This window comes from Podarcis raffonei, chromosome 11, assembly GCF_027172205.1.
Source record: "Podarcis raffonei isolate rPodRaf1 chromosome 11, rPodRaf1.pri, whole genome shotgun sequence".
Lineage (NCBI taxonomy): Eukaryota > Metazoa > Chordata > Lepidosauria > Squamata > Lacertidae > Podarcis > Podarcis raffonei.
The window spans coordinates 62,494,994-62,521,824 of NC_070612.1; the positions used below are offsets into that span (position 1 = coordinate 62,494,994).

A 26,831-nucleotide genomic window follows, 5' to 3' on the forward strand; every position below is an offset into this window, starting at 1 on the left:
ACTGAACTGTAGCATTTGGCCTGTGAAAGACTCATCTCCTCATGTGAGAACTTGCTGTTGCAGGAATCATCACATCAAGTGAGCATCCTTGTGTGAACCAACTCTAATGTGAATGTGGGAAATCTATACATATACCTCACTAATACGTACAGTAAGTATAATTGGTATATTTAAACATGTATTATCAGGCTCATGTATGGGAAGCATTTAGCTTATGAAATGTTGAGCTGGATTGTTAGAAAGATATACAAGAAACACACAGAGACAAAAAAATTTTAAGGCAACTCCTAGGACAGGAGTTGTGTAACTACTGCTGAATGTTGTCAATTTATTTCTTCGTTTTTACTGAAATATTCCAATAATTCCACACACAAGTCCCCTCCCCTCAAATATTTCCTTTTGTGCACTGATTATGCAATTTCCACCATGTTTTAATGTTGTTTTCATTCCAATTCCAATATATCTGTATAGTCAGACATATTAAACATAATTCATTAATTCTAACATTCAGTCTTTCTGATGAGAAGTTTTCCCCATGACATTGTCTTAACCCAAGTGTCACCCTGTCAAAATGCATTCAGTTCCATCCTGAGATATGGACTCAGGATGTAGTAGCAATAATAATTTTGTAAATAAAATAAAAACACAAAACTTAGGGTAGCAAAGAAGATACTGTTATGAATTTGTGGTGGCTAGGCTGTATACCTGAGCCCTGCTTCTCATTACTGGATCCAGCATGGATTCAATTACTGGAATAGCCAGGCAGCCTAGTAATGGCCCACTATATATGGGTCGTTAAGGTAACACAGGGAGTGGTTCTGTGTCAGAGGATAAATGGGCAGCCCCCCCCCCCCACTTTGGCCTTTGACAAAAGGCCAAAGTTGAGAACTGAGTTATGTTAGCTAAGAAGACAGAAACAAAAGCTGCAGGCTGGGTTTCCATTTTGAGCCCCTCCATCGTAGGATCAACTTGCACATATGTGTAAATAAACCATATATCACAAAGACACCAGAGTCTTTCCTGTGCCTCATTCTGAAGGAAACATGAATCTCACACCACTGGGAGATTAGGATGGGGTGCAACAATATATTACAACAGCTATTATGGAAGCACTTGCTATGAGAAAGCCTGAATATGCATTACACCCCACAAGGGACTCTCAGCAAGGCAACCAACACTTTTAGCTGTACTATTATTAAATAATTTTAAATACACAAATTACTCTAAGTATGGTGTGTTAGAGATTCACATGGTATGTATCAGAAAGCCTTACCTACTAACTTACCTATTCTCAGGAAGCAATGTGCTCTAAATTAAATCGTGTTTCCAAAGAAACAGGAAGTGGAAAACATCAGTATTGCACAAGAGGAGGAAGATATAAAATATCTTACCATGAACCAAAGGACCCACAACAAGATGATGAGAAATTTCATCAGAGGAATATGATTTACTGGGGAACTGAATAATCTGTTTTCCTATTATTATTATTATTATTATTATTATTATTATTATTATTACTATTATTATTATTATTACTATTATTATTATTATATATCAATGAGACGAAGGAAGTAAGCCACACACAGATACATTAAAAAAAGTAGATATGAATAGAAATATTACTGGAATGATGAATTACCTCAGAATTTGTCTTTAAATTAATCATTTGAAAACAGCAAAATTTCCAGGAGAGATGGTTAATATCCCAGATTACTAGAAGAAATGATAGACAATATTTTGAAAAACAGCTGATCTTAACTCCTTATTAGTAAGTAGCAAGAGACTGAAAAGGAGAAAATGTTGGGACAAATTTTTAAGGATGATGGAAAAATAGTAAAAGAACTGAACAGGATTTTTTCCTTCAATAGGATGATGATCAGGAGTTTTTGTTTCGTTTTGTTTATTTGACTTTTGTGCAAACCAGTTTTTGCTTGTTTGTGCAAACCAATTTTTGCTTGCACAAAGTGGTTGAGAAATATAAGTACTGATTTTCTACTCCTTTGAATGTGCCTGGTGTTCTGAGCAAAATTTTCTAGCTCAAAAAATATATTCATCTGCATAAAGCCTTAGTTGATATACTTTCCTTTCCCACAAGATGAGTTAAAGACATGCTTTGACAGTGTTGAAAATATTACATACTATTTTCCTGTCATAGGATTCTCCGCTGCTGTAAGTTGTGGCAAGTGTAGATGCACATTCTTCCAGATACCAAGGTTTCCGCCCACTTTCCGCTGTGCTGCTGATGGAGATCGTGTAGATGCTGTTGGTGTAGCCATCACAGGAACAATGGTCCTTACTCCTACCACCATTTCCAGAAGCCCAAACATAAATGGAGCCCAAGCTGTTTCGGCCCTATTTGAAATAAGGAGGGAAAGGGGAGTTAATGCAATTTAGTAAGCATGTAAGTATCCCTTATTTGTTCTCTTTCTTTGGGGGGGGGTGCTATTTACAGCACAATCCCATACCTTTCTCCCCATAAACAAGTTCCACTGAGTTAAATGAGTTCCTCCCACATATGTGGGGTCAGGATAGAATATTCCCTGAAACCAATATATAGCCTGATTACCACTGCAGCCCACTCTCCCCCCCCCCCCAGAATAATTGGCCTGGAGGAGAACTGAGCAAATGATGGGAGACTGCCTACTTTAAAGCACCTGAACTGGCCCAGACAGAATGGAACAAATATTTCTGGTTTAAAATCTAATTTACATCTTAATTGCAATTGATCAGTCATATAGGATTTGCAGTGTACCTTTATTATCTCTGAGAGCATAAAATTCCAAGATATCTGTACATCTTTACTTGATGGATTTCTTGTTCTCTTATTTTCCATTTCTCAAATTTCCAAGAATTAGAGAAGACCGGAATTTTTGTCTTCTCATAATTTATTGAGAGTTTATTGGTTTCACAATAGGAAACCAGGGAGAATAGAAGACATTTCAGAGCTATTGTCGTCAGTGATAATAAGGCCATATCATTTGCATACAGTGGGACCGGGATTTGATTGATTTTGGGGGCATGTGATTCTATTTTTTGAACGTGCTCTGGAAGATCTGATAAAAATAAATTAAAAAGAAAAGGGGCAAGAATACACCCTTGTTTTACATCTTTCGTATTAGGAATGTTGGAATTGAGGTGACCTTTGGCATTGTGTTTGATCTGGCAGATGTTAAAGGGATATAAATTCTGTATTAAGATCAGCAAGTGTTGATTGCTTCCTAACTCTACAAGCTTCTTCCACAATATCACATGATCAACTGATTCAAAGGCACCATGAAAATCTGTGAAAACTGAATAAATCTTAGACTTGTTTTGAAGTCTATATTTTTCAACCAAATGTGTAAGTATGAGACAATGGTCTAAGATAGAGCAGCCTTTGGAAAAACATATTTGTTCTTTTCCCTGGTAAGTTTAGATTTTTCATCCAGGTAAGTAATTTAAGTAAATGGCACTATTTAGCAGGAAGGAACTCCTATGAAAATCCTTGTTATTACATATTTTTCATGGCTGTTTATTTGTATATATCTTAAAGTTTTATATATGGATGTTTTATGATGGCTTATATTTGCAATGCCTAATAAAGGTTTAGTGAAGGAAGGAAGTATTTTGATATGCTTTGGCTACTTACTCTGACTGTATACAATTTCTTCCATTTAAGTCCCATGGAAACCAATGGAATAAGCTAGTTTCAACTAACTTTAGCTGGACTGAGGTTTCTGTGTATGAGGTACAGTACACAATTAAGCATTGCAATTCAATTAGCACTATAGAAAACACATACTATTCCCAATTCATCATTCAAATCTGAGCATTTGTATCTTCCATGTGAATGTGGAATTATTTTAATTCACAGCTCTCTGCTATGATCTGTTTTTCAACTCACTGATCTCTTTCAAGGAACGATTAAAAATCTTTGCTATTTCTAAAGAAAGACCACTTCTTACATTCTGATCTCATACTAATTACCATCTATAATTTCTCTTCACAAATGTATCGTTTAAAAATTAAAGACATGAAAAATAACCTTTTAAAAAACCAAAGGTTTGGATTCTATTGTCTTTGCTATCTGTGTGGTTAATTTCCTCTCTTTGGATTACAAAATTATTAGTACCAAATTGCCTGCTGTTGCCCACAGCTTCTCCTGTTCTAATCTCTCCAGGTCACTGATTCTGTCTTCCTGTATATTTCCTACCACTTAAGATTTAGTTTTCTTTCTCCCAGCCAATTTGGTCACTGTTGAACTGACTAAAGAAAGAAGGGAAGGGGGGGGAAGTAAAGAAAGACTCATTAACTAACTTCAGTTCACATTCAGCATACCTGTCAGTCAGAGAAATGTGATGGTGCTGATTTAGGCAAGAGTTTGTTAATTTTATTTTAGGTGATGTGATGAAAACCAAATACTTAAAGTCAACACTGTATAACTCTAAGCTACATTTTTCTTCCATCAACAGGCTATTAACACAGTGAGACATTTTCCATGATTGACTGGTGCTAATTTCTCACTGGCCTTGAATGCAAGTTTGGAGGGAATGAACTGTTATCTACAGGCAAATCTGGAAGCACATCTTGCCATGTCAAATCCCAAAATATAATCTCTTGGATATAGAGTGTTTCTTATTGTATTTGGTATTATTCAGCTCTGCAGAGTTCAGAGATAATTTTTCTTCTGGCCTAATTGGCTAGGGCTTATACCACTTCTTGGTTCCTTCCAGAAATACTGGTAATGAGTTTTGCTAGTTAAGCAGTTCATATCCTGTTTCCACCACAATTTTCAAATGCTAAGAACCCTGATACAACCATCAAGAACCTATTGGTGAAACTGAAGGGAAAGAGGATCTTAAGACACTCATATGTTGTATAGAGCCCAGAATGTACATTAGGTTTTCCCCTGTCTCCCCAGTCTCTCTATTCCTGCACAAAGTCAGCTTAATGGTTTCTGGTTCATAGTAAATTGTGTTGCCACAGCTATTTATTGGCTGGTATCTACAGTCACAGAAGACAAGCTTTTGCAAGCTTCATAAATTTTATTTAAAAGAAATGGTATGAATGTATTTGAATCAGGTTGCTATTTTTTTTGCTTTTAATAGAGGGGAAAATGAGAAAGGTGCCAAGTTAAAAAACAAAAATATTGTCCAGGATTTTAAGGAGCATTTTTATTCTAGACTGTTGTAGAGGATGGATTTTAAATGCATAAATTGGCATGAATATGCTGCAGTATCATAACAGGCTATGTAGTAACTCTGAATTTTGCTTTTCTTTAGAATAACAGCCAGAACAGCTTCAAGCTATTCCCCAAAGAGCTATAATTAGTATTTAACAGTGCAAACATAAGAAAACAAAAGCTGCTGCTGGCTGGAATCTGAAATCGGAACCTGTGGAATGCAAGACATTTTACTTTCCCAAACACAATAAAGTCAGCAACATAACCACATATTGTGCATTTTCACTCTGGCTAACAGTTCAAGCTGTTAGTATTAGTAGTAGCCTAGCTTTCCTCCTCAAGAGAGAAGTATTTCTGAACATTTTTGTCACTAGATAGATGCTCTGAGATCTTGAAAACAACCTTATATTCACATTTGGTTGTATTAAATATCTTCAACGTAGATTGTGATAAGGATTTTTTTAAGGGTGATAATTTGCTTAAGTCGCAGAGCAGACCCACTGAATAATTTCAGTGGGTCTACTCTGTGACTTAGTTGGATAACACCCAATAATGTCTCCAAATGTCAGAGAGGCAATACACTTATTTATTTTCCAACAAACTCATACAGCCTGAATCAGAATCCCCTTCTGCACACAGCTCCCCCCCCACTCCTGACATTTTTAAAACCAAAAGCAACTGTGAAGCCAGCATATTTAAGTGGAATAATGGTGGCAAGCTGCTTAACTCCTTTCTCACTGGCTGCTTTACCTCCTGCACATAGCTGCCTTTCTACCCAGGGGGGAAAGAGACAGATACAAAATCTACTATGGAAAGGGGGAAAACAATTTGGGACTATGACTAGGTATGTGTGACTTTTAATTATGGAATATGTGACATGCTGCTTTATGCTTTAACAACAATACTATGCATTTATTATTAATAATTTCATTTATAGACCACCCTTCATTCAAAAAACAGAATAGTTATGTACAAGTAACAGCACTAATACTAAACTCAATATATCTGTCTATTGTGCAGATGCCAGGGTTAAGGGATAAAGACAGCATGCTATGACCATGCAGCCCCTCCACAAACCCTTTCTGTTTTGTGTGCAAATCCACCCCCCCCACTGGCCTTAACCAAAGTTTGGGCTTACATCGCTACTCTTATTGCCTGTGCTCCCCTCCATTTCATGTACAGAAGTTAACTGGACTGCCAGTTCAATCTTACTCCAACACTGGCAATGGAGTAGCACACCACCACACCTGAAGCAACGTGATAGTCCAGTGACCAGGATGGGCTGTGAAGCATGTACAGCTTTGTTGTTCTCCAGAGGGCAGTGGTCTGGGTTTACCCCCAAGCCTCTGGTTCCCGAAATGGTCATCCCCCTCTGCCTGGTGTTAGGCTTGGCTTCCCATTCATGATGGTGCTCATGCAATCTTAAAGTATGGTCAATAAATACCTAATTTACGGAAACTGGAGTTGATGGAAAGTGACTTACTCAAGGTCACACTGTAAGTCTGTGGCCTAAAATCTTTCAGTATACAACAAGCACTTCTGCATGAATCGAATGTATCATAAATACACAACCATACAAGAACTGTGCAAACGATAGCATTACAGTGGTACCTCGGTTTACCAACTCAATCCATTCCGGAAGTCCATTCTTAAACCAAAACCGTTCTTAAACCGAGGCGCGCTTTCCCTAATGAGGCCTCCCGCCACTGGTGCACTTCCACCATTCGGAATCCGTTCTTAGACCAAGGTAAAGTTCTCAAAACGGGACACTATTTCCGGTTTTGCGGAGTTTGTAAACTGAATCGTTCTTAAACTGGACTGTTCTTAAACCGAGGTACCACTGTACCTTAATCATTTTGAACACTACAGTACATTCCGTGAATTTTTCTGTGATGGAATCAAGTGATCCATGCCCCAGGCAGAAGCCACTGTGCTGCAGTATTTAGAATGTCAGACTAGGACCTAGGAAACCAGGGTTAAAATCCCCATTTGGCCATGAAGATCACTGGGTGGTAGTGAGCCAGTGACTGCCTCTTGGGCAAACCTACCTCACAGGGTTGTTGTGTAAGGGGGGAAACCATGGTATGCCATCCTGAGCTTTTTAGAGGGAAACGCAGTATTGTAATATTTCACTGAACATTCTTTGGTCATCCTTAAGACGGCCCAATGAAAGGGTTTAGAAAAATGCACAATATTTTTCTTGCAAATTCCATGCCTATAGGTTTCATGGGGAAATAAAGGAAGCTTATTTCATGGAAGGCAACCAATGCCAACACTAAAAACAACAACATACAATTTACTTTGGAAGCAGGACCAAGTACACTTAGTTGGAAAATGTCCATAACATCCAGTACTTAGGATCACAGCCTACTGAGCAGTTAGAATTCATAAAATACAATTGTTACCCTTTAGACTGATGCTTCGGACTCTTGTTTCCATTAAAAAAACAACTTATTTCTGAATAATTAAAAATCCTTCCTCCGCCTTCAGAAAATTGACAGTTGTTTTGTGGTTGTAAGAGCGCCTTCTGTTCCTATCAACACTTTGAACACACACTCCAATGCCAAAGTTGGTGAAGCGAGAGAGATGAAAGGGGGCAGTGATGATGAGAGGGGAGGCACCAAGCAGAGTTCTCACAAGAGACTCAGCAGCACAACATCTGATCATTAATGTCCATCAAACATTTTGGCTCTCATCCAGCTCACGTAAGAGAATGGTGTATTGGGAACAAGAAGGAGGCCACTGTGCCGACCCAGGCAAAAAGCCAAGGTGTCTGATTTAGGTTTCAGAGCCTGTCCTCCCATTCTCCATTACATTAAGAGTGATATGCTATGCCAGAGCTGTGCAGTACTTCATGAGTATGCAGATCTAGCTAGCCCTGCTAAGTATGCAGCTTGTACAGCATTATCATTTGGCTAGCTAAATAATTTAAAAACCTATTCCACAAAAAAAGCTTTAATTTTCTAAAAACCTGACGTTTTGGCTTTGGCTATAGTTTCTGTAAATGCAATGTCAAAATAACATAATATTTCTAAAACAATGCTAGGTAAAATCGTATCCATGAATTAATAGTGGTCCACTGTAAGATGTACTTTGACTCTTTGAACTGATTTCCAACTCTGAGATAATTTCAGCGAAGGCCACACTCTGCAGGCCATGGTCCCATTGAAAATCAACACACCCACCTGAATAATTGTGAAAGGGTTAGGACTGACTGCCCATCAGACCATAGGTCTGAAAACAGAACTGCTAACTTGTGCGCAACCTGAAGAGGAAAAGCAACAGCTGGGTGCAGCGTAAGTGCCATCTCCTTGCCCCACTTGATGCACACCCCACAAGCCAAGTGCCTCTCCTTGCTCTCTGCTTGGAGGTTCCTTGGAGGTTCTGCAAGTGTTAACAGCTGCAATACAGCTGCCAATTCCTAGAGCGGAAGGGAAGGTCGGTGAGAGGGGAGTTTCTGTTTCCCGTTTCCTGGGCTCTGCCTCTTACTGGAGAAGAGAAATGTAGGTGAAATCAGAGAAGTCAGTGAGCCCAGGCTAAGGAGCACAGAACCATCGGCTCAGTCCTCTGTGAGGTTCTTTTCCATAGCAATGGTTTTCAAAAACATGTATATTGAGGAATATTTTCCACAAATGCATAAAGCATACAGAAGTTTATCCACTATGAACATTACAAATAGCTCAGAGCCCTATTAACAATGCAGCACAACAAAAGCAGTTAAGATAATAGTTACTCACAAGTTTGCTGGGAAGAATTAGCACTCCCACAAGTACTTCAAATGCAGCCAGTGAATCAAAAGCATTTCAGTGCAGGAATCTGCAGCTGTCCCACATGGGGGTGGAACTGCAGGCTCTAACCAACTGAGCTATCCATTTAAATGGTTTTAAGGTCTTTAATGCTGTTTTTAATAGGGTTACTTATTAAACTGGTTTTCAATATTTATATTTATTGCATGTTTTCAATGGTATCTGTTTAATTTATGCTGTGAACTGCCTTGGGTCCTGAAAGAGTTCCGTTTGATTACTCTGACCTTTCTTACATGCTGCACACTGGGCATTTTGAGAAGTATCAGCTCTCTTTTACACTGGACATGTTCTGGTCTTTGGGTGGCCAAAATTGGGTCATATAGTTGTAGCTCCACCCACTAGGCATCGGGTTCATGGTATTTTATAGGTAATTACATTTGACTTTATTATATCAGAATGTCCTCACAATGAGCATCAGTCATGGACAATCAGCACACTTTGTGTGGAATATGATGCATTAAAATGCAGAAGTGAAATCCTAATTTTTCTAAAAATCACAGAGCATGAAGTTTAAGTCTCAGCAAACTAAAGAAAGTTATTTTTCTCTAGAATATCACAGCAGTAGGGTATAAGGGACAAGCTGGTGTTCCCCCCTAACTCGTAATAATTTTTATCATACCTATTTTTGTTTATTCTGGATCTTACTTATATCCTCAATACTGGATTCATAGAATCATAGAACTGTAGAGTTGGAAGGGACCCGGAGGGTCATCTAGTCCAACCCCTCTGCAACGCAGGAATCTTTCACCCAAGGTAGGGCTTGAACCCGCAACCCTGAGATCAAAAGTCTCCCACTGTACTGACTGAGCTATACTGCAGCTTCAGCTCCTGTCAGCCCCAGCCAGGCCAATGGTCAAGGCTGATGGGAGATGTAGTCCTGTGACATTTAGAGGCCCAAAGGTTCCCCACCAATGCTTTGCATGGCTATGCGCTCAAGCAAGAGACGTTATCCCAGTGCAAGGAAACATTCTGGCCAGGCAAAGGACTTGTGGAGGGTGTGGAGCAGGGCCTGGAGAAGATGCAGAACTTGCAGAGAATCCTGAGAGGGTTGACCACATTTGGCCCCAGGCCTGAGCTTCCATAGCAGTTTTACAGATAAATGAAAAACAGTAGATGGCATAAAAGGAAATGACCGCTCTCCACATCAGAGGGCGCCCTTTGTGTGCCCACGCGCAGCACCCCCGATCCTACGTGACTCCTGGCAGAGCATTCCTGGACTGCTTCCCCAAGTTGCAAACCTTGAGGTTCCTGCCAAACCTCAGTTCAAAGAACCCATTGTGACTGGGGAGGTGTAGCCAGGGGAGCGGGCCAAGTAAGGGTTGGGTCCGCTCTTTAAGCATAAAAGGGGGTGGAGCCTACATGGGAGCTCTCAGTCTCCTACCTCCCTTCATTTAGGCCTTTTATTGCAGGTGAACGTCTTCTTTACAGGTATGCAGGCGCTGCTATGGTCTTACGATGGTTGCTATTGAAGGACCAGGAAGAAATTTCCCTGCATTGGCAGGTTCCGCCTTCCCCATAGCAAAAAGTCACAACTTTGGCGGTTATAGGCCTTGGGCGGAATCCTTTAGTCTACTTTCCCTAAATGGGGTGTGGGGTGTGTGTGAAGCGGTGGCACACGCCCCCCCTGCAGCAGCGATCCCAGGGTTCCCCGTTAAAGGGGTTGTGTTGAGGGGAGTCACTGGCCATATGCTGAAAGGTTGTCAGTGCACTCCCCTGTGTTGTGGTGAAATGGGGGGGGGGAACCCCTCTGCTTCAACATACGTCTTCCAGAGCCAGCCCAATCCCCGGACAGATTGGTTAACCCTGATGTGCCCCAGATTCCCCAGCTGGAGTCCGTAAGGGATAAATGCCCAATGCCTAAGCCAAGGTCATCCTACATCTGAAAGTTTAATAAAGTTGTGGCCAATTTTTATCCCATAACACGTTGTCACAAGCCATTATTCCACCTGGGTGTCACCTGGGGTCGGGGGGGTCTCCACCTGGGCACACAAAGGGAATAGGAAGGAAGGAGGAAAGTAACAAGCTAGCCATGTATGAATTTTTTAAAAAATTCATGGTGGCTATTGTGAGTGCTGCAATATCACAAAAAGTGCTTTTTCAGGGTGAGATCATGGCATGGGTAACGTGACTTGCCCAGGAATGCAGCATGGAAGACACTCAGCCCAGTTATTGACCTGAAAAAGTTGGGTAGTATTCTATAGCCACAGTTGCATAGGAGGTTTTAATATATGTTTCTTCACAGAACCAACCAGAACTGGGGGTTTTTCCTGGATGCTGTACAATTTTACCTTTGACAACAAAGTACTTTTTGCTCACAGAGTAAAAACATGGAGTCTTCCGTGTTCAAACTCCCCGGCATTGCAGTTTCCTGGCTATTTTCTCTTTATAAGGTATGCTACCGCTTCTGCGAATGCAAACAGCTAATTAAAGTTTACTTCCTACTTTTCTTTAAGAAAACCTCAAGGCAAGGAAAATGTAAATAAAAGGAAATAGAGCTCCTTTGAAAGACAAGAACCATGTCCCTTGGGCACAGAAAATCTACTGACTTGAGCTGTCATCATAATTTATTGGGTCCTGTTTAAACGTACAGATGATACAAACAGCAGAAATCTGTTGCAAGGCTTCTGTTGCAGAAAACATTGACTTAGCTCTGGGGCTGGCAATAGGTCAGTTAGTACATAACTGACCATGTCCAATGGAGATTTTTTAAAAAATAGGTGTAAATGTTTAGACCAGTACTTGTATCTTGATAAAAGCATTGTGGACGCCAGCACAAACTGTAAAAATCACAGATCCAGAATTATACAGCAGAAAAAGCCTCAAGGCACACAATTTTTGTTTCAGTGGGCTCAGCTCCTCTCAAGAGCACCAGGGAAGGTCTTGCTGGACACCCATTGAGGACACTGGGATTAGACAGCAATGTGCTGTGAATCAAGGGCTCTCCTGCCTCCTAATAGGGGTGGTGAGAAACTTCTAGTCATGAATGGTGGGGGTGGCAGCACCAGGTCTTGCACCAGCCCAAGCGCAAGGTCTGGAAGGAAATGTGGTGGTTCCTTCTCAGATCTGCTATACATAAAGAATGAGTAATGAAGTAACAATGAATGAATAATAAAACAATGGGTGCATTAATATATCCATGCATTAATGCTTCATCCAAATTGCATCATTTCTGGAAAGATTTCTAAAGTTCAGAATAGAAAGAGCAGTAAAAGAGCTGAAGCTGAGAAGGTCTGTGTCTGAGTCAGTGCCTGAAAGGGAGACTCCCTAAGGACCTAATGGACGACACAATGAATTTCATAATGGAAGGTAGGTGGAATATACATCTGTGAAATAAATACAATACATATCTTTTTAATTGTGGACAATAGTTCAAGTGATGGAGGTTATTATGTATCATTTGGTGTTTGTTAAGATTTGTTATGATTTTAGCATACACACTTTGACAAAGCTCTATGAAGTATTCAGAGATGATTCTTTGTATGTAGTTGTGCCAGTGTGGTGTAGTGGTTAAGAGCGGTAGTCTTGTAATCTGGGGAACCGGGTTCGCGTCTCCGCTCCTCCACATGCAGCTGCTGGGTGACCTTGGGCCAGTCACACTTCTTTGAAGTCTCTCAGCCCCACTCACCCCACAGAGTGTTTGTTGTGGGGGAGGAAGGGAAAGGAGAATGTGAGCCGCTTTGAGACTCCTGAAGGGGAGTGAAAGGCGGGATATCAAATCCAAACTCTTCTTCTTCTTCTTCTTGTTTTAAATAAGATTAAGAGGGGGGGAAAGCAGTTGATCAATTGATGAGTATGGAAATGGAGATAAGTTTAAAATCTGAATTTATAGTACAGTCCTGCGTAAGGGGTAAATGTGCCCAGAATTGCAGTCTAAACCGCAAACCCACTTATACACATTTACCTGGGAGCTATTGAACTCAGTTTGGCTTGCTTCTGAGTATTCATGTAGTGTGGCAATACTGTACAAGTTTTTTTGACGCAGGTGGCGCTGTGGGTTAAACCACAGAGCCTAAGACTTGCTGATCAGAAGGTTGGTGGTTCGAATCCCCACGACAGGGTGAGATCCCGTTGTTCGGTCCCTGCTCCTGCCAACCTAGCAGTTCAAAAGCACATCAAAGTGCAAGTAGATAAATAGGTACCGCTCCGGCAGGAAGGTAAACGGCTTCCGTGTGCTGCTCTGGTTCGCCGAAAGCGGCTTAGTCATGCTGGCCACATGACACAGAAGCCATATGCCGGCTCCCTCGGCCAATAAAGCGAGATGAGTGGCGCAACCCCAGAGTCGGTCACAACTGGACCTAATGGTTAGGGGACCCTTTACCTTTACTGTATGAGTTTAATTTTTTAATATACAAATAAATTATTAAAAAATAATATTTTTAGAAAACACTGCTCCTGGCTCCTTTTAAAATCCAAGTACTATAATCCAACTGGCAGAATTTAAAGGAACATGAAGCCCAATTCATATGGCATGTTTTTCCAAAGATACAGTGAAAGGGGAGTTGAATTAGTCAGTTTAAGCTAGAAGGAACAAAAAGAGAAGTGCTTACTTGGCCAGAAAATGAATTGAAAAGATCTTTAAGAGACTTGCATTCCAAGACCATGCAGAGTTAGTTGTGCATTAGCCCGTTGGTTTCAACAGGAATAGCAAAGGCCTCAATAAATATGTGTTGGGATATGTACTTTAGCATTATAGATTATGTTTGGCTGGGTGAGTTATGTGGAACTGGGAACCTCCAGATGTTGTTGGACTAAATATCCCTGTATACTGGCAATGTTGGCTGTGGTTGACTGGAGTTGGAGTCTTCTAACATCTTGAGGGCCAAAAGTTCCCACCACATTTCTTTTATATGATAAATGTGTTGAATGTTAAATTGTAAAATCCATTAAAAATTTATAAATACAGTATATATAAAGTTCCCCACCACTGGCTTAAATAATGAACTTCCACAGTAACAATTCCATTTGCTGTAGAGTCATGAAGGAAAATGGTACCTGTTGAATCTTTGCCTGAAATGCAGATTTCAAAAAGCATAGGATTGGTCCCGCTCAAAACACAGGATTCTCAAAATTTAAAAACTTAACTAACTTAACTTGCTTTCTGCTCTTTTGAACAGAAGATACAATGATTTCAGATTGCTGCAACAAAGGGAGCTTGCAATCTCTGTGGCTTTAAAATATAAACATGATGTTGAAATTCAGCAAGTTAATCACTTCCAATCTTGGTTACTCTATTCATTTGAGTTTGCAAATGTATGAATAGAGAGCATTATTGTTTTGAAACACTACAATGAAAGGGAGCCCCAGCCCTTCTGGTTTTATCTGAGATTTTATATCCATTTGTTTTTACTTCTACCCTTCATGCCCCACATGTAAGCCCTTTCAAGTACTACGCACATGAAGGTCGTCATAGAAATACTGAGGAGCAGGGCTGTGCCACTGCCCCTGGCATCAAGTATGCCCCTGCTCTGCCCCAGGGATAGCCACATATTTGCACAGATGTCTATGGGAAGGGGGCCTATGTGTGAGTGACTGCTTGCGTGTAGCCTTCAACACTATCAGAATTTGATTACAGAGTCCCAGTCATGAGGAAGCCTTTATACAAGCAGCTACTCATGTAAAGCTTCCCTTCAAATGTTCATGCCAATGTTCGGATGTTCAGGACACATGCCTAATGCTAAGACATGGGCAACCATGCAGCCAGTCACAGTAAGATAACCCCTTAATGAATACTATTTGTGAAGGTAGCTATGGAAGATTCTGAAATTAAGATTAGAAATTAAGTGTTTCTCTAGAAATCTATGGAGACTGTAGTCCTTAGCAGGTAGGACAGAGGAGGCCACAGAGTGAGAGCCTGCTGTTTGGCTAGCATGCTACCGTGCATGCTGCGTCTTTCAGAATTAAAGGAAACCTGCTGAGATACACTCAGGCCCGCAGTGTGGCTTGAACAAGAGACATCAGACCTTCTTTCCTCCATAATGATTCTGCCAGAGGAACATGGAGGACCCAATCTCTGACAAGCAAGCTGCCAAATATTTTTAATTGCAGGAACTTCTCCCAACACTGGATTATTTTGAACAAGGTCACTCTCATTTCCTATGATGCCAAGCTGGGCATGCTCAGAGGCCTCTAGTTTCTGGAATGCTGACTATGTAATCAGTGTGCAATTCATTTGTACTTCATAATGTCTGGAGTTTTCAGTAATTAGTTCAGGAAAATTATGGAACAGAACCAATGGATTCCTCCTACCCCTGGTTTCAGCAAAACCTGGTACCATAAAATGTACCACATTATCTATTTTTCATTATCTTACTATATTACTTTATTTTTCTTCTTTGCCAAATGCACAAATAGAGGACGTGTGTGTACAAACATACCGTTCTGACGCCATTCTCAAAGGCCTGGCGCGTTAAAGAAGCAGGTCCATCAACTGTCTTCCCATCATCATCGGGACCCCAGCTAGCACTGTAGATGTGTATGTGCTGGGGATTGAGGCTAAGTGATTTGGCTTCTACCATGTCTGTAACATCACCATCTAGCATCCGTACTCCTTGAAAAGAAAAATGGCAAATTGTATGATAATGGACATATTGAAGCACATTGGTGGGGAAAAAATGGTTGGTGTTTTTAACTGACTCAAACATACTTTGGGCCAAAAAGCTTTGTTATTGTTCGTATTTCATGTTCTGCTTGACAATGTGTTCTTTTATTTTATTAATAAACAAAATAAACCAAAGATAAATAGCATTTGAGCATTTTTATGCTCAAATGAAGTCTTTGGATTACTTGTTTTCACAGGATCCAATCTATTTAATGTTTTTTAAATGGCCATTTTCAAACAAAACACATTTTTTAAAAAAGAAAAAAGGGTTTTTCCAGAAAGTAATGGTGTGGAAACAAATTATAATACATTTTTAATTGGCCTCAGTTCATGATGAACATGCCAATCATCCATCTGAAAGGAAGGATAAGTGGGGTGGGGAAGCCAGCACACGGTGCCCCTAAGTTCCTTTGAGCTGCTTGCTAAAGAGACTGTTCAAGAGCGGGGGGGCTGGGGGGCTGGGAGCTGCTGTTTACCTGAGTCCTGGATCACTAGAATGCCTTCTGGCAGTGTCTACAGCACTTCCCTCTAGGTAACTACTGTTACCTCCACCATTTCACCCCACTGCCATTCAAATCCCACTTGGAGAGCTAAACCAGGTAGTTAGAATGTGGAATTATTTCTCTGTGGCAGAACCTGGAAAAGCTCTCTTGGTGGTGACACAAATGGTATATTCACAATCTCAGCAGGGCACACTCAGGCCTTGGCACAAAGACCATTGGTGGTGAAAGAAGCAGGGATAGTAGTGGCAGTGAGAAGTAGGCCCCTTGCGTTCCACCTCACGGTGTGAGGTTTTGTTTCCTCGTGTACATGCATCTTATGTATGTGTACATAGGGCTAAGTCCAGATTTTCTATTTCTCTCTCCTCTCACTTTCATTTCATATTGGTGCCCTGCTTTTCCTTGCAAAACGAAGCCCAAAGCAACTAACAACATTCTAAAGCAAATGTGATTAATATCAAAATATGAAAAAATTCTATAACAATAAAAATTTACAATATTATTTTTTTGGGGGGGGGAGGTCTCTCTGCAATGTCTCCCCATGACCTGCCTCACTGTCACCAAGGTGGTGCTGGTGTTTCCCCCTTTTCCTCCACCAGACAGAGGGCAGGCAGTGCCCACAACACCATTGCTTGCTACGGCCACTCACCCTAGGCAGGTGGGTGATGACGACGGATGCTAGGAGCCACCACAGCAGCTGCCACCCAGAGGAAGGGAGGAAGCAAGTGAACAGCACTTAGCTGCCAGTGCCACTCACTGGAGCAGCAGCTACCACTTGCTTCCTTACCCTCCATCTATGGACAGACATTACTGTTCACTTGCCTGCTTGGGCAGGCTAGTTAATATCACCAGCTGCTGGCTGTAGTATAGGCAACACTGTTGGTGGCATGGCACAGAACAGGGGAAAGAAGGCAGGAAGGGTGGAACCAATCCTTCCAAGCAGCCCAAGGCTAGGGGGCTGCCCCACAATGACAACTCCTGACACCAGCCTTGTGTGTATGCAAGTGTGAGGATGTTTGTTCTGTTTGCTGTCTGTTTCCTTTCATGTAGCTGTGTCTATTGTTCACAGACCCTATCCATGTTTACTCAGAAGTAAGTCCCACTATGTTCAAGCCTAACTATGCCTAACTGAGCTTGATTCATTCTTAGCTTGATTCATTCTTGAAGCATAGATAGATATAAGGTGAATTCCACTGAGGCCCTTATTTGAGTGATGTCACCTGATGAAGTGTGTTCAGAAAAGAAGTGGCCTATGGTGCGGTATGTTTTGCTGGTATTGTATTACATTGTGTTGTTATTATTGTATGCCACCCTGAGATTGCCAGTTTAGAATAGTGTTAGATATATATATTTACTATATGGGAAGGTTTTCTTGACCTTATTTATTATTGCTACAACTATTTATTAAACTTGTTAGTCACTTGCTACACAAAAGGTTTCCAACCAACTAATCACATATTTAACCACCTATTTCTTCTTCTATGCCTCCCTCCAAAAAGGGATGTGGAGAAGAGTCTCAGTTGCAGATTCACATCAGGAGAGGCATTCCATGTTTATTAACAAACACATGGCTCTTCGCAGCCTCTTCATTACACTCTCTGTAATGTCTTCACTCCATAGCAAAACTAATCAGTAACCAAGGATAAAGTAACAGCAACCAATAATTCAAGAACAGACCTCTCTGTATTGCTGCAATTTAGCATTCACTTCAGAAATGGGCACCTCCTCCACATTTATATATACCCACAGAATTCCAGTTTCTTTATCTTTGAGGCATTTATTTATTTACTAAATATGTCCCTTGCCTTTTTATCTATAAAGGGGATGTAAGACTGCTCACAATACTTAAAATACAATACAATAAATCACATAAGAGTAATCACTATATCAAAGGCGTAAGCTAAAGCATCAGCGGAAGAACAGAAGTCCCAAACTATCCAGCCATTATCTGGCCCATATGCTTGCCTAAACAGCCCTGACACCTAAAAGCAGGCCGGGAAGGAGCTAGGGAGGCCTCCTGGAGCAACACAGTCCCAAGGCTGTGTAGGTGTCACTTCCAAAAAGGCCTTTGCCTCTGGACTTTGGACAGTGATGGGACACAAGAGCAAAACCCTAGCCTAGGAACTTAGCAGGCAGGTGGAGGATGGCATTTGACACTGGAGATACTGCACACTGCCAGGAGATTGTTTACATAGAGAAGCAGACGGGGAGGCTTGGAGAACCATAGGTAAAGGTACCCCTGCCCGTATGGGCCAGTCGTGTCCGACTCTAGGGTTGTGCGCTCATCTCACTTAAGAGGCCGGGAGCCAGCGCTGTCCGGAGACACTTCCGGGTCACGTGGCCAGCGTGACGAAGCTGCTCTGGCGCGCCAGCACCAGCGCAGCACACGGAAACGCCGTTTACCTTCCCGCTATAAAGCGGTACCTATTTATCTACTTGCACTTAAGAGTGCTTTCGAACTGCTAGGTGGGCAGGAGCTGGGACCGAAAGACGGGAGCTCACCCCGCCGCGGGGATTCGAACTGCCGACTATACAATCGGCAAGTCCTAGGCACTGAGGTTTTACCCACTTTGGAGAACCATACATGAATCCAATTCATTGCTTATATAAAACGTGCCTTCATTCAAAGAGTGGCATCATGTTTGGATCTAATATGAGCTGAGGACTCTCAATATTATTTTCTAAAATGCAGTTTCTATTATTCTGCCAGAGCAGAGATTCAACTTAAACCAAACAGCATACCATGTCTTGACAACCTGCAAGTTATAAATGTTTCTATTTATAAACCAAATTAGCATCTTTTAATTATAAAACATAACAGCTTTGTTCCCATCTTTGCTATGAATTAGCTTGAGTTGTTTATTCAGTTCTTAACCCAAGCCTGGCTGTTCTATTGAAAGAGCCCGCCCCCCTTTTCTAATTGATTCGAAACAAAACTGCTCATGCTTTGCGAGATCACACTTGTCCAAATACTGATCTCACTGTGAAATTTACTTTATGAAAAAGAATAAACATTAATTCAGGTCGCAACCCTTTTACTTTTATCTTAAGGATGTAAATAATCAGAGCAAGCAAGTTACGAATATAGGAAGCTGCCCGCTGCTGAGTCACACCATTGGTCTGCGCTGTCTGGTCTGGCAGCGGCAGGCCAAGGACCCAAGAAAAGTTCTTTCCAAGCATTCAGCCTAGAAAAGCTTTAAGTGGAGATGCAGGAAAACGATGCTGGCAAATCATGTGCACTTTGGTGAAGTAGTTGCTATTGTTTGCCTACAGTTTGACATTATTTAACTGGATTGCCTGGCACAATCCTGTTGGTCTTTTCAGCACAAGGTGAAGACTTTTCTGTTCACTTGGGCCTTTTAGATAACACATAAGCCTCTTATGTTAAGTTTTAAATTGTGTTTTTTGTTTTGAATTAATATGTTATAGTGTTATTGCGCTGTACATTTTCTCTCTCTCCTTTGTGAGCTTCCTGGAGATCTCCAGTTATGGGCTGTTATATAAACAGAGTAAATAAAATAACTGTAGCCTCTGATAATATTTTATTACCGTATTTTTCGCACGATTGGACGCACCGGACCATAGGGCGCACCTAGTTTTTTTGGGGGGAAATAAAGGAAAAAAAATTTCCCTTTATTTCCCCCCCAAAAGCAGGTCAGGGAAACCGAACCAGGTCGAGGAACAGCGGGATAGTGGCGCTGCGCCTCCCTGCTGTCCCCCGAGCTTGTGGGGCTGGCTGATGTCTGCCTGGCGCGCGGGGCGTTCTGCTTCAGGGCGCCCCGCCCGCCGGGCGGCAGGCTGCAATCCGCAGCTTGGGGAGCCCTGCGGGGAACTCCTGCAGGGCTCCCCACGCTGCGGATGCCTGCCCGGCGCGAGGGGCGCTCTGATTCAGGGCGCCCCGCCCGCCGGGCGGCAGGCTGCTATCCGCAGCTTGGGGAGTCTTGCGGGGAACTCCTGCAGGGCTCCCCACCCTGCGGATGTCTGCCCGGCGCGAGGGGCGCTCTGATTCAGGGCGCCCCGCCCGCCGGGCGGCAGGCTGCTATCCGCAGCTTGGGGAGCCTTGCGGGGAACTCCTGCAGGGCTCCCCACCCTGCGGATGTCTGCCCGGCGCGAGGGGCGCTCCGATTCAGGGCGCCCCGCCCGCCGGGCGGCAGGCTGCTATCCGCAGCTTGGGGAGTCTTGCGGGGAACTCCTGCAGGGCTCCCCACGCTGCAGATGTCTGCCCGGCGCGAGGGGCGCTCTGATTCAGGGCGCCCCGCCCGCCGGGCGGCAGGCTGCTATCCGCAGCTTGGGGAGCCTTGCGGGGAACTCCTGCAGGGCTCCCCACGCTGCGGATGTCTGCCCGGCGCGAGGGGCGCTCTGCTTCAGGGCGCCCCGCCCGCCGGGCGGCAGGCTGCTATCCGCAGCTTGGGGAGTCTTGCGGGGAACTCCTGCAGGGCTCCCCACGCTGCGGATGTCTGCCCGGCGTGAGGGGCGCTCTGCTTCAGGGCGCCCTGCCCGCCGGGCGGCAGCCTGCTATCCGCAGCTTGGGGAGCCTTGCGGGGAACTCCTGCAGGGCTCCCCACGCTGCGGATGTCTGCCCGGCGCGAGGGGCGTTCTGATTCAGGGCGCCCCGCCCGCCGGGAGGCAGGCTGCTATCCGCAGCTTGGGGAGCCTTGCGGGGAACTCCTGCAGGGCTCCCCACGCTGCGGATGTATGCCTGGCGTGAGGGGCGCTCTGCTTCAGGGCGCCCCGCCCGCGGGGCGGCAGGCTGCTATCCGCAGCCTAGACATCCCTGCGGGACCTCCCGCAGGGTTGCCTAGGCTGCGGATGTGTTCCCGAAGCGCCGGGCGCTCTGCTTTCAGGGCGCCCGACGCTCCGGGAAGCAGGCTGCTATCCGCAGCCTAGACATCCCTGCGGGACCTCCCGCAGGGTTGCCTAGGCTGCGGATGCGTTCCCGAAGCGCCGGGCGCTCTGCTTTCAGGGCGCCCGACGCTCCGGGAAGCAGGCTGCTATCCGCAGCCTAGACAAGGCTAGTGGAGCGCTAATCCCGAAGCTTGGGGCTGCGGAGCTCAGCGCGCCCCAAGCTTCTGGGTGCCGGCAAGGTCTAGACGGCTAGCGGAGACCTTGCCGGCACCCAGAAGCTTGGGGCGCGCTGAGCTCCGCACGCCCCAAGCTTCGGGATTAATGCAGCGCTCCGCTAGCCATGGGAGAGCTGGGTCTCCCACGGCTAGCGGATAGCTTCCTGAAGCCTGGAGAGCGAGAGGGGTCGGTGCGCACCGACCCCTCTCACTTTCCAGGCTTCAGCGAAAGCCTGCATTCGCTCCATAGGACGCACACACATTTTCCCTTGCTTTTTAGGAGGGAAAAAGTGCGTCCTATGGTGCGAAAAATACGGTAATTGCTATTTTTTAAGGTGCTAAAAGATTCTTCATTGAATATTTCAAATAGTTATACCCTGACGGACAATCTCCAACATACTCTTTGTTTTTCCAATAACAGACCATTCTTCAAAACATTTTGGGTTTCTGGTAACAGGAAAATCTTAATTGTCTCTCAGCCAATTAAGCTTGAGACAGTGAAATCTGGTTCTGGCAACATCAAGCACAAGTTTGTTCACAGGTTTTAACAGATTATTGTTATTCATAAAATGGGCTGTATTCAACATTTGTCATACCTACTAAAATTTATAGATTTGAGTAACGTTAATTTCAATGGGTCTACTCAATGTAGAACTTAGCTAGGTAACAACAATGCTATTTTCTTCCTTCAGTTTTAGCTGAAATACTAAGATTAAAGTGGCATTATTGAGCTGAATAATGAAATGGGAAAAAACCACCTGAAAATGTTGAAACAAAGAATTTCACTTAAAATTACTGACTTTAAGCCAAGAACGGTAGGCTGGTAGTATAAATTACAGAGGATGTGCAGCTACTACAAAAAAGAACAAGTCTGTATATCCAATTCCCCTGTAACATAAAAAACTCATGAAGAGGCGATTCCATGCTCCTGTTTCACTTCATTGACTGTTGCTTATGAAACTGAGGAAGCATAGGGTGTGATAACAACTTGCAACACCATGTTGCATCCTTGGGAATTATAGGAGGAGAAACAGGATCACTATTTTTAATGGCAGCCAGGCATGTCCCATAACATTGACTTTTAGGCACATTTAAGCAACAGAAATTCTTGTAACTATCTGGATAGACTATCTAAATTTGTTCATCATAACTCAGGAATTGTCCTCTAACTGAGATTCAGCCTAGCAAATAACAAATAATTTAAATTCCACTGTAACTTCAGAAACAGCAACAAAGCAACAATCTAGCTGTTAAAACATTTGGATGGACTAGGGCTGTAAAAAACAACACAGGCAAACATTAATCCAGTTCTCATGTACGTAATGCTAAGCCAAACCATTACTTAGCCATGTGTGGATGGCATGGCAGCAGCAAGATCAAAGGCGGAGTAGCTCCATCCTCCATTCAGGGAAACTGGACATATGCTCATTCATGCTAAGCCATAGATAGGTCGGTTTAGTATGTGTGGATTGAACCCATGTACTAGTGGAAACTGCCTCATTGGGCCATGTCAACAATCCATCTAGCCAAAGAACTAATTTCCAACAATAGTTGGTAGCATAAAATGATTATTATAACAACATTATCATAGGTTTTGCATTTGAGATGTGCTTCTAGAAACAGTGCCCCTGACCAAGCGTTGCCCATCCCGTTTGGCCACCTGTGCCCCCCACCATGGCCACCACAGCCACTGCACCCCACCGCTCATCGAACGCGGTGGGAGCCGGAGGGCTCCTCAAAACTTTGCCGCTCGGTTTCTCTCCCCACCCCCTGCCCGGGGGGAGAGTGGAGTGGCAACATGGGGCAAAGGAATGCCTTGGCTCCTGCTGAACTTGGCAGGATCTGGGGCACTCCTCAAAGCTTTGTCGCTTGGCTTCTCCATCTGGGGGCAGGGAAATGAGCAGCAACGCCACATGTCGGAACACGCCCCGCACTGACAGTAGAAGCAGTGGAGCGGGCACAGTGCCACCTCTCACACTTCCGCTGCCTGAGGTGGGTGCTTGACCCTGCCTCATGGCCCCCGAGGATGTATTTCCCCCCATCCAAAATACACATTGAACAAATCTCATGTCTAGCCAGGGATTTCACCACTTGAGATGAAACAGGAAGTGCTGCCCTGACACGGCTGCCTGCACCGCCCTCTCCACCACCTCCACTGACAGCATCGGCACTGATTCCAGGTGAGTTTACTCACACACCGCTAAATCTCACCCAAAATTAGTGGGGCAGGTGGGGTGCCGCCTTGAGGGCTTCCACTGCCTGAGGCAGCAGCCTTATCCCATCGATGGGCTGCACTGTGTCTAGCTTTAGAGTGTTTTCTCTCCCTCGTCTGGCTTATTTCTGAGCAAGCCTGCTTATGATTCTGCTCTTAGGTTTTTACATTAATCATAGACAACAGTTACACTTACCTCCAATTCTGGCATTATATGCAATTCCAACTATACAGTGTGAGTTGTTTGCACTAGCTGCTACTTCTCCAGCACAACGGGTTCCATGCCTATAGGAATAGACGGATATTTTAATATAAGTACTATTAACCACTAAGAGAGAGATTGTCTGTATTTAATACCTTTGATTGTGTTCATCTTCAGCTGCTATGTGTAAGATGCCCCAGTCTGAAACATGCACTTTAAATATATATACACACCACCATGTATGTTTAGAATTCATTTAAACTTTTGCTTCAGGCACTGCTGCTTAGTCATAATCCTTATCTTTCCAATGATGTCAAACCCAATAACCAAAACTATGATTTTGCTTTTAATCAACATGTTTAGACAACTGCAGCATGAACACAGCATGTTATAAGAACATATGGAATTGATATCAAACTTTAAAAAGTATCACACATCTTAAGCAGATGCTTTTAGGACACCATCATTATAAATTTTAAAAAGCACTTCAATCTATAATAAATACGGCTATGAACACTTCCGTGCCCCTTGGTCTTACTTGCAGCCTCCTCCTTTTCAACCCACTGGCTTCTTATGGGCAGGGAAGTACCACTGTGCAGATGGGAGTTCCAAACCTACAAAGTCACCCTTTCATTTCAACAGAGACTATGTAAAAGTACTTATTCCTGTCTGCATCAAAGTGCACCTGTGGCCCTGAACAGGAACATGTGTTTCTTCAAAATAACTACTGCTGAATTGTCAGTCTCCCCTTCTTGGACAAGGTTCTTAAGTGAATGATCAAAGACCAGATCTAGGCGCACTTGGAGGAAACTGTTTTCTGGATCCATTGCAATTGAGGTTTAGGTCCGATTTTGGCCCAGAAACTGCTTTGGTCACCCTGCATGATAGCCTCTGTCAAGAGAGAGAGAGGGAAAATATGTCCCTGTTCATTCTACTCGATCTCTCTGTGGCTTTCAATGCCATCAGCCATGGTATCCTTCTGGAGCAGCTGCCCGAGTTAAGGATGGGTGGCACAGCTTTGCAGTGGTTCTGGTCCTATTTGGATGGCCATTTCCAGAGGCCAGTGCTTGGGGAGTGCTCTTAGATATGAGTTTCCTTGGGGTTCAGTTTTATCACATACAATGCTTAACATTTACATGGAACTGCTGAGTTGGGTTATCCAGAATTTTGGAGTACACTGTCAGCAATATGATGGCACACAGCTCTACTTTCCCTTTACATCGGCAGGTGTAGCAGAGGGTGTGCTGGACATATTACACTGATCGTGGCTCAATGGCACTGGCTGCCAATTGGTTTCTGGGCCCAATCTGAAGCACAGGTTTTGGTCTATAAAGCCTTAAACGGCTCAGGACTGCAATACCTCAAGGACCCCCTTCTCCATATGAACCTATCCAAACCCTGCAATCATCAATGGAGGCCCTTCTTCATGTGTTTCCTCCACAAAAGGTCCTGAGAGTGGGAACACAAGAGCAAGCCTTTTCTGTGGTGGCTCCCCATTTGTGGAAAGCTTTCTCCAGGGAGACTCACCTGCGCTTTCATTATCTGTCTTTAGGTGCCAGGTGAAAAAAATTCTCTGAAATGTGCTGATTAACATTCTATGGTCTTTTAAATTTGTCGGGGGGGGGGGATATAGGTTTGTTTTTGTTTTCCTATGTATTTTGTGTTCTCATTTTGGATTTTTATGCTGTGAACTGCCCTGTGATCTTTAGATAACGGGTGGTATATAAACTTAATTAATTAATTAATTATAGATAGCAGACAATCAGATAACCAGCTGCCTAAGTGACCTTGGTGGTGGTTTTTGCACCAACTTAGATGTTTGTTAACACTGGAGTTTTGGAAATCATGGTTTATTGTACCTATGAAACAACTCCATATCCTATTTTAAGCATTCAAACTGTGGAACATGATATACTAAAGAGGCCCTTGGGTCTTCTTGACCTGGTATACAGTTTTCACATGGAGACCACATTCACACCATATATTTAAAGCGCTATGATACCCCTTTAAACTGACATGGCTTCCCCCAAAGAGTACTGGGAGCAGCAGCTTGTTCAGGGGGCTAAGAGTTGTTAGGCGATCTCTATTCCTCTCCCAGAGCTACAATTTTGAGAGGAGTTTAACAATCAGTCCCTCTGCAATGAATCAGTATAAGAAACAAGAGAAACTTACTGGACTACAGTGATACTGCACCAAAACTTGTGAGAAGGAAGACATTTTGAAAAGCACAGAGAATATAAGAGCCCTTCATATTGGTCACATCATAGAACTAGTTAAGTCTAGTTAGTATTGTTTTAAAACATGAGCAACGCATTCATGGATGTATAAAAGCATAACACCTCCCCATTTAACAAAATTGCAAAACTTTTAGTTAAATATTTTATGTATGAAAATGAATTGCATATAATCACTTTATTTTTGTTTTTATAATTGAGATTTTGGTGCTTTCCAAAGTAATAAATATTATAATTTTACTGGCATTTTAAGCCTTTTATTATGTTCAATTCTGAAATCCATGTTTATAAAATTTTCTGCTTGATTAATCTCTGTTGTTTGCAATTATCTTTATTTTTCAATGTTGCTTAATGCAAACAAACCCATTGAAGTATTCTGAAAATGAATACTAAAATGGGGGGGGGGGATTTTAGCAGTAGGAAAACAATGCTGAGAGGATGATAAATTGTCACACATGAGTAACATATTAGCATCATGTAACCAAGATATGTCACTACCCAATAGTACAAAGACTCACATTTCTAAAAGCATTAAAAAGATAAGTATGAACTTATTTGTGCAATGTGTCCTTCGAGTTGCTCAGAGCCGTATCAAAGCATTCTCAAATGATCTCTCAGCTATGAACAAAAGGAGAGCCCTGCTAGATCACATCCAGGGTTTATTTTGTCCACCATCCTGTTTCCTAATGCCAACCAGATGCTTGTGTTCCCTAGCCACTGGTATTCACAGGCATGTTGCTTCTGAATTTAGAGGTACTATCCAGTCATTGTCCCATTTTAAAGCTATCTAAGGGAATGGCCATCACTTCTCATAGCAATGAATTCCATAATCAATGTGCTATAGATTGGCTAGGTGCAGGTCAGGGCTGGGTCTACATAGTTTTACAGGCAGAACGCCATAGGGTGTTTTAAAGCCATTTTCTTGATATGTTCTTAGCACCAATACTTTTTCAACAGTTATCTCATAAATATATTGTTTAAAGAACTACTGATGCTATTTTTGTCCTCTGAACTCTACACATTACAACTTTTTCCTTCATAGGTTAGTTTAAGGTTAC

General features: G+C 42.9%; 1 protein-coding gene across 5 annotated transcripts in view; it reads right to left on the reverse strand.

The window, feature by feature from the left end:
- PCSK5 (proprotein convertase subtilisin/kexin type 5) overlaps positions 1–26,831 on the reverse strand; it is a 226,911-nt gene that overhangs the window by 115,322 nt on the left and 84,758 nt on the right. For 4 of the 5 annotated variants that reach the window (XM_053408620.1, XM_053408618.1, XM_053408619.1 and 1 more), the window contains exons 6-8: positions 23,534–23,622; positions 15,342–15,514; positions 2,140–2,352 (exon numbers count right to left, since the gene is read on the reverse strand). In XM_053408620.1, the coding sequence (XP_053264595.1) occupies positions 2,140–2,352; positions 15,342–15,514; positions 23,534–23,622 (475 nt within the window). The remainder of the gene's footprint in view (positions 1–2,139; positions 2,353–15,341; positions 15,515–23,533; positions 23,623–26,831) is intronic. The other variant, XM_053408621.1, reaches the window with a different exon arrangement.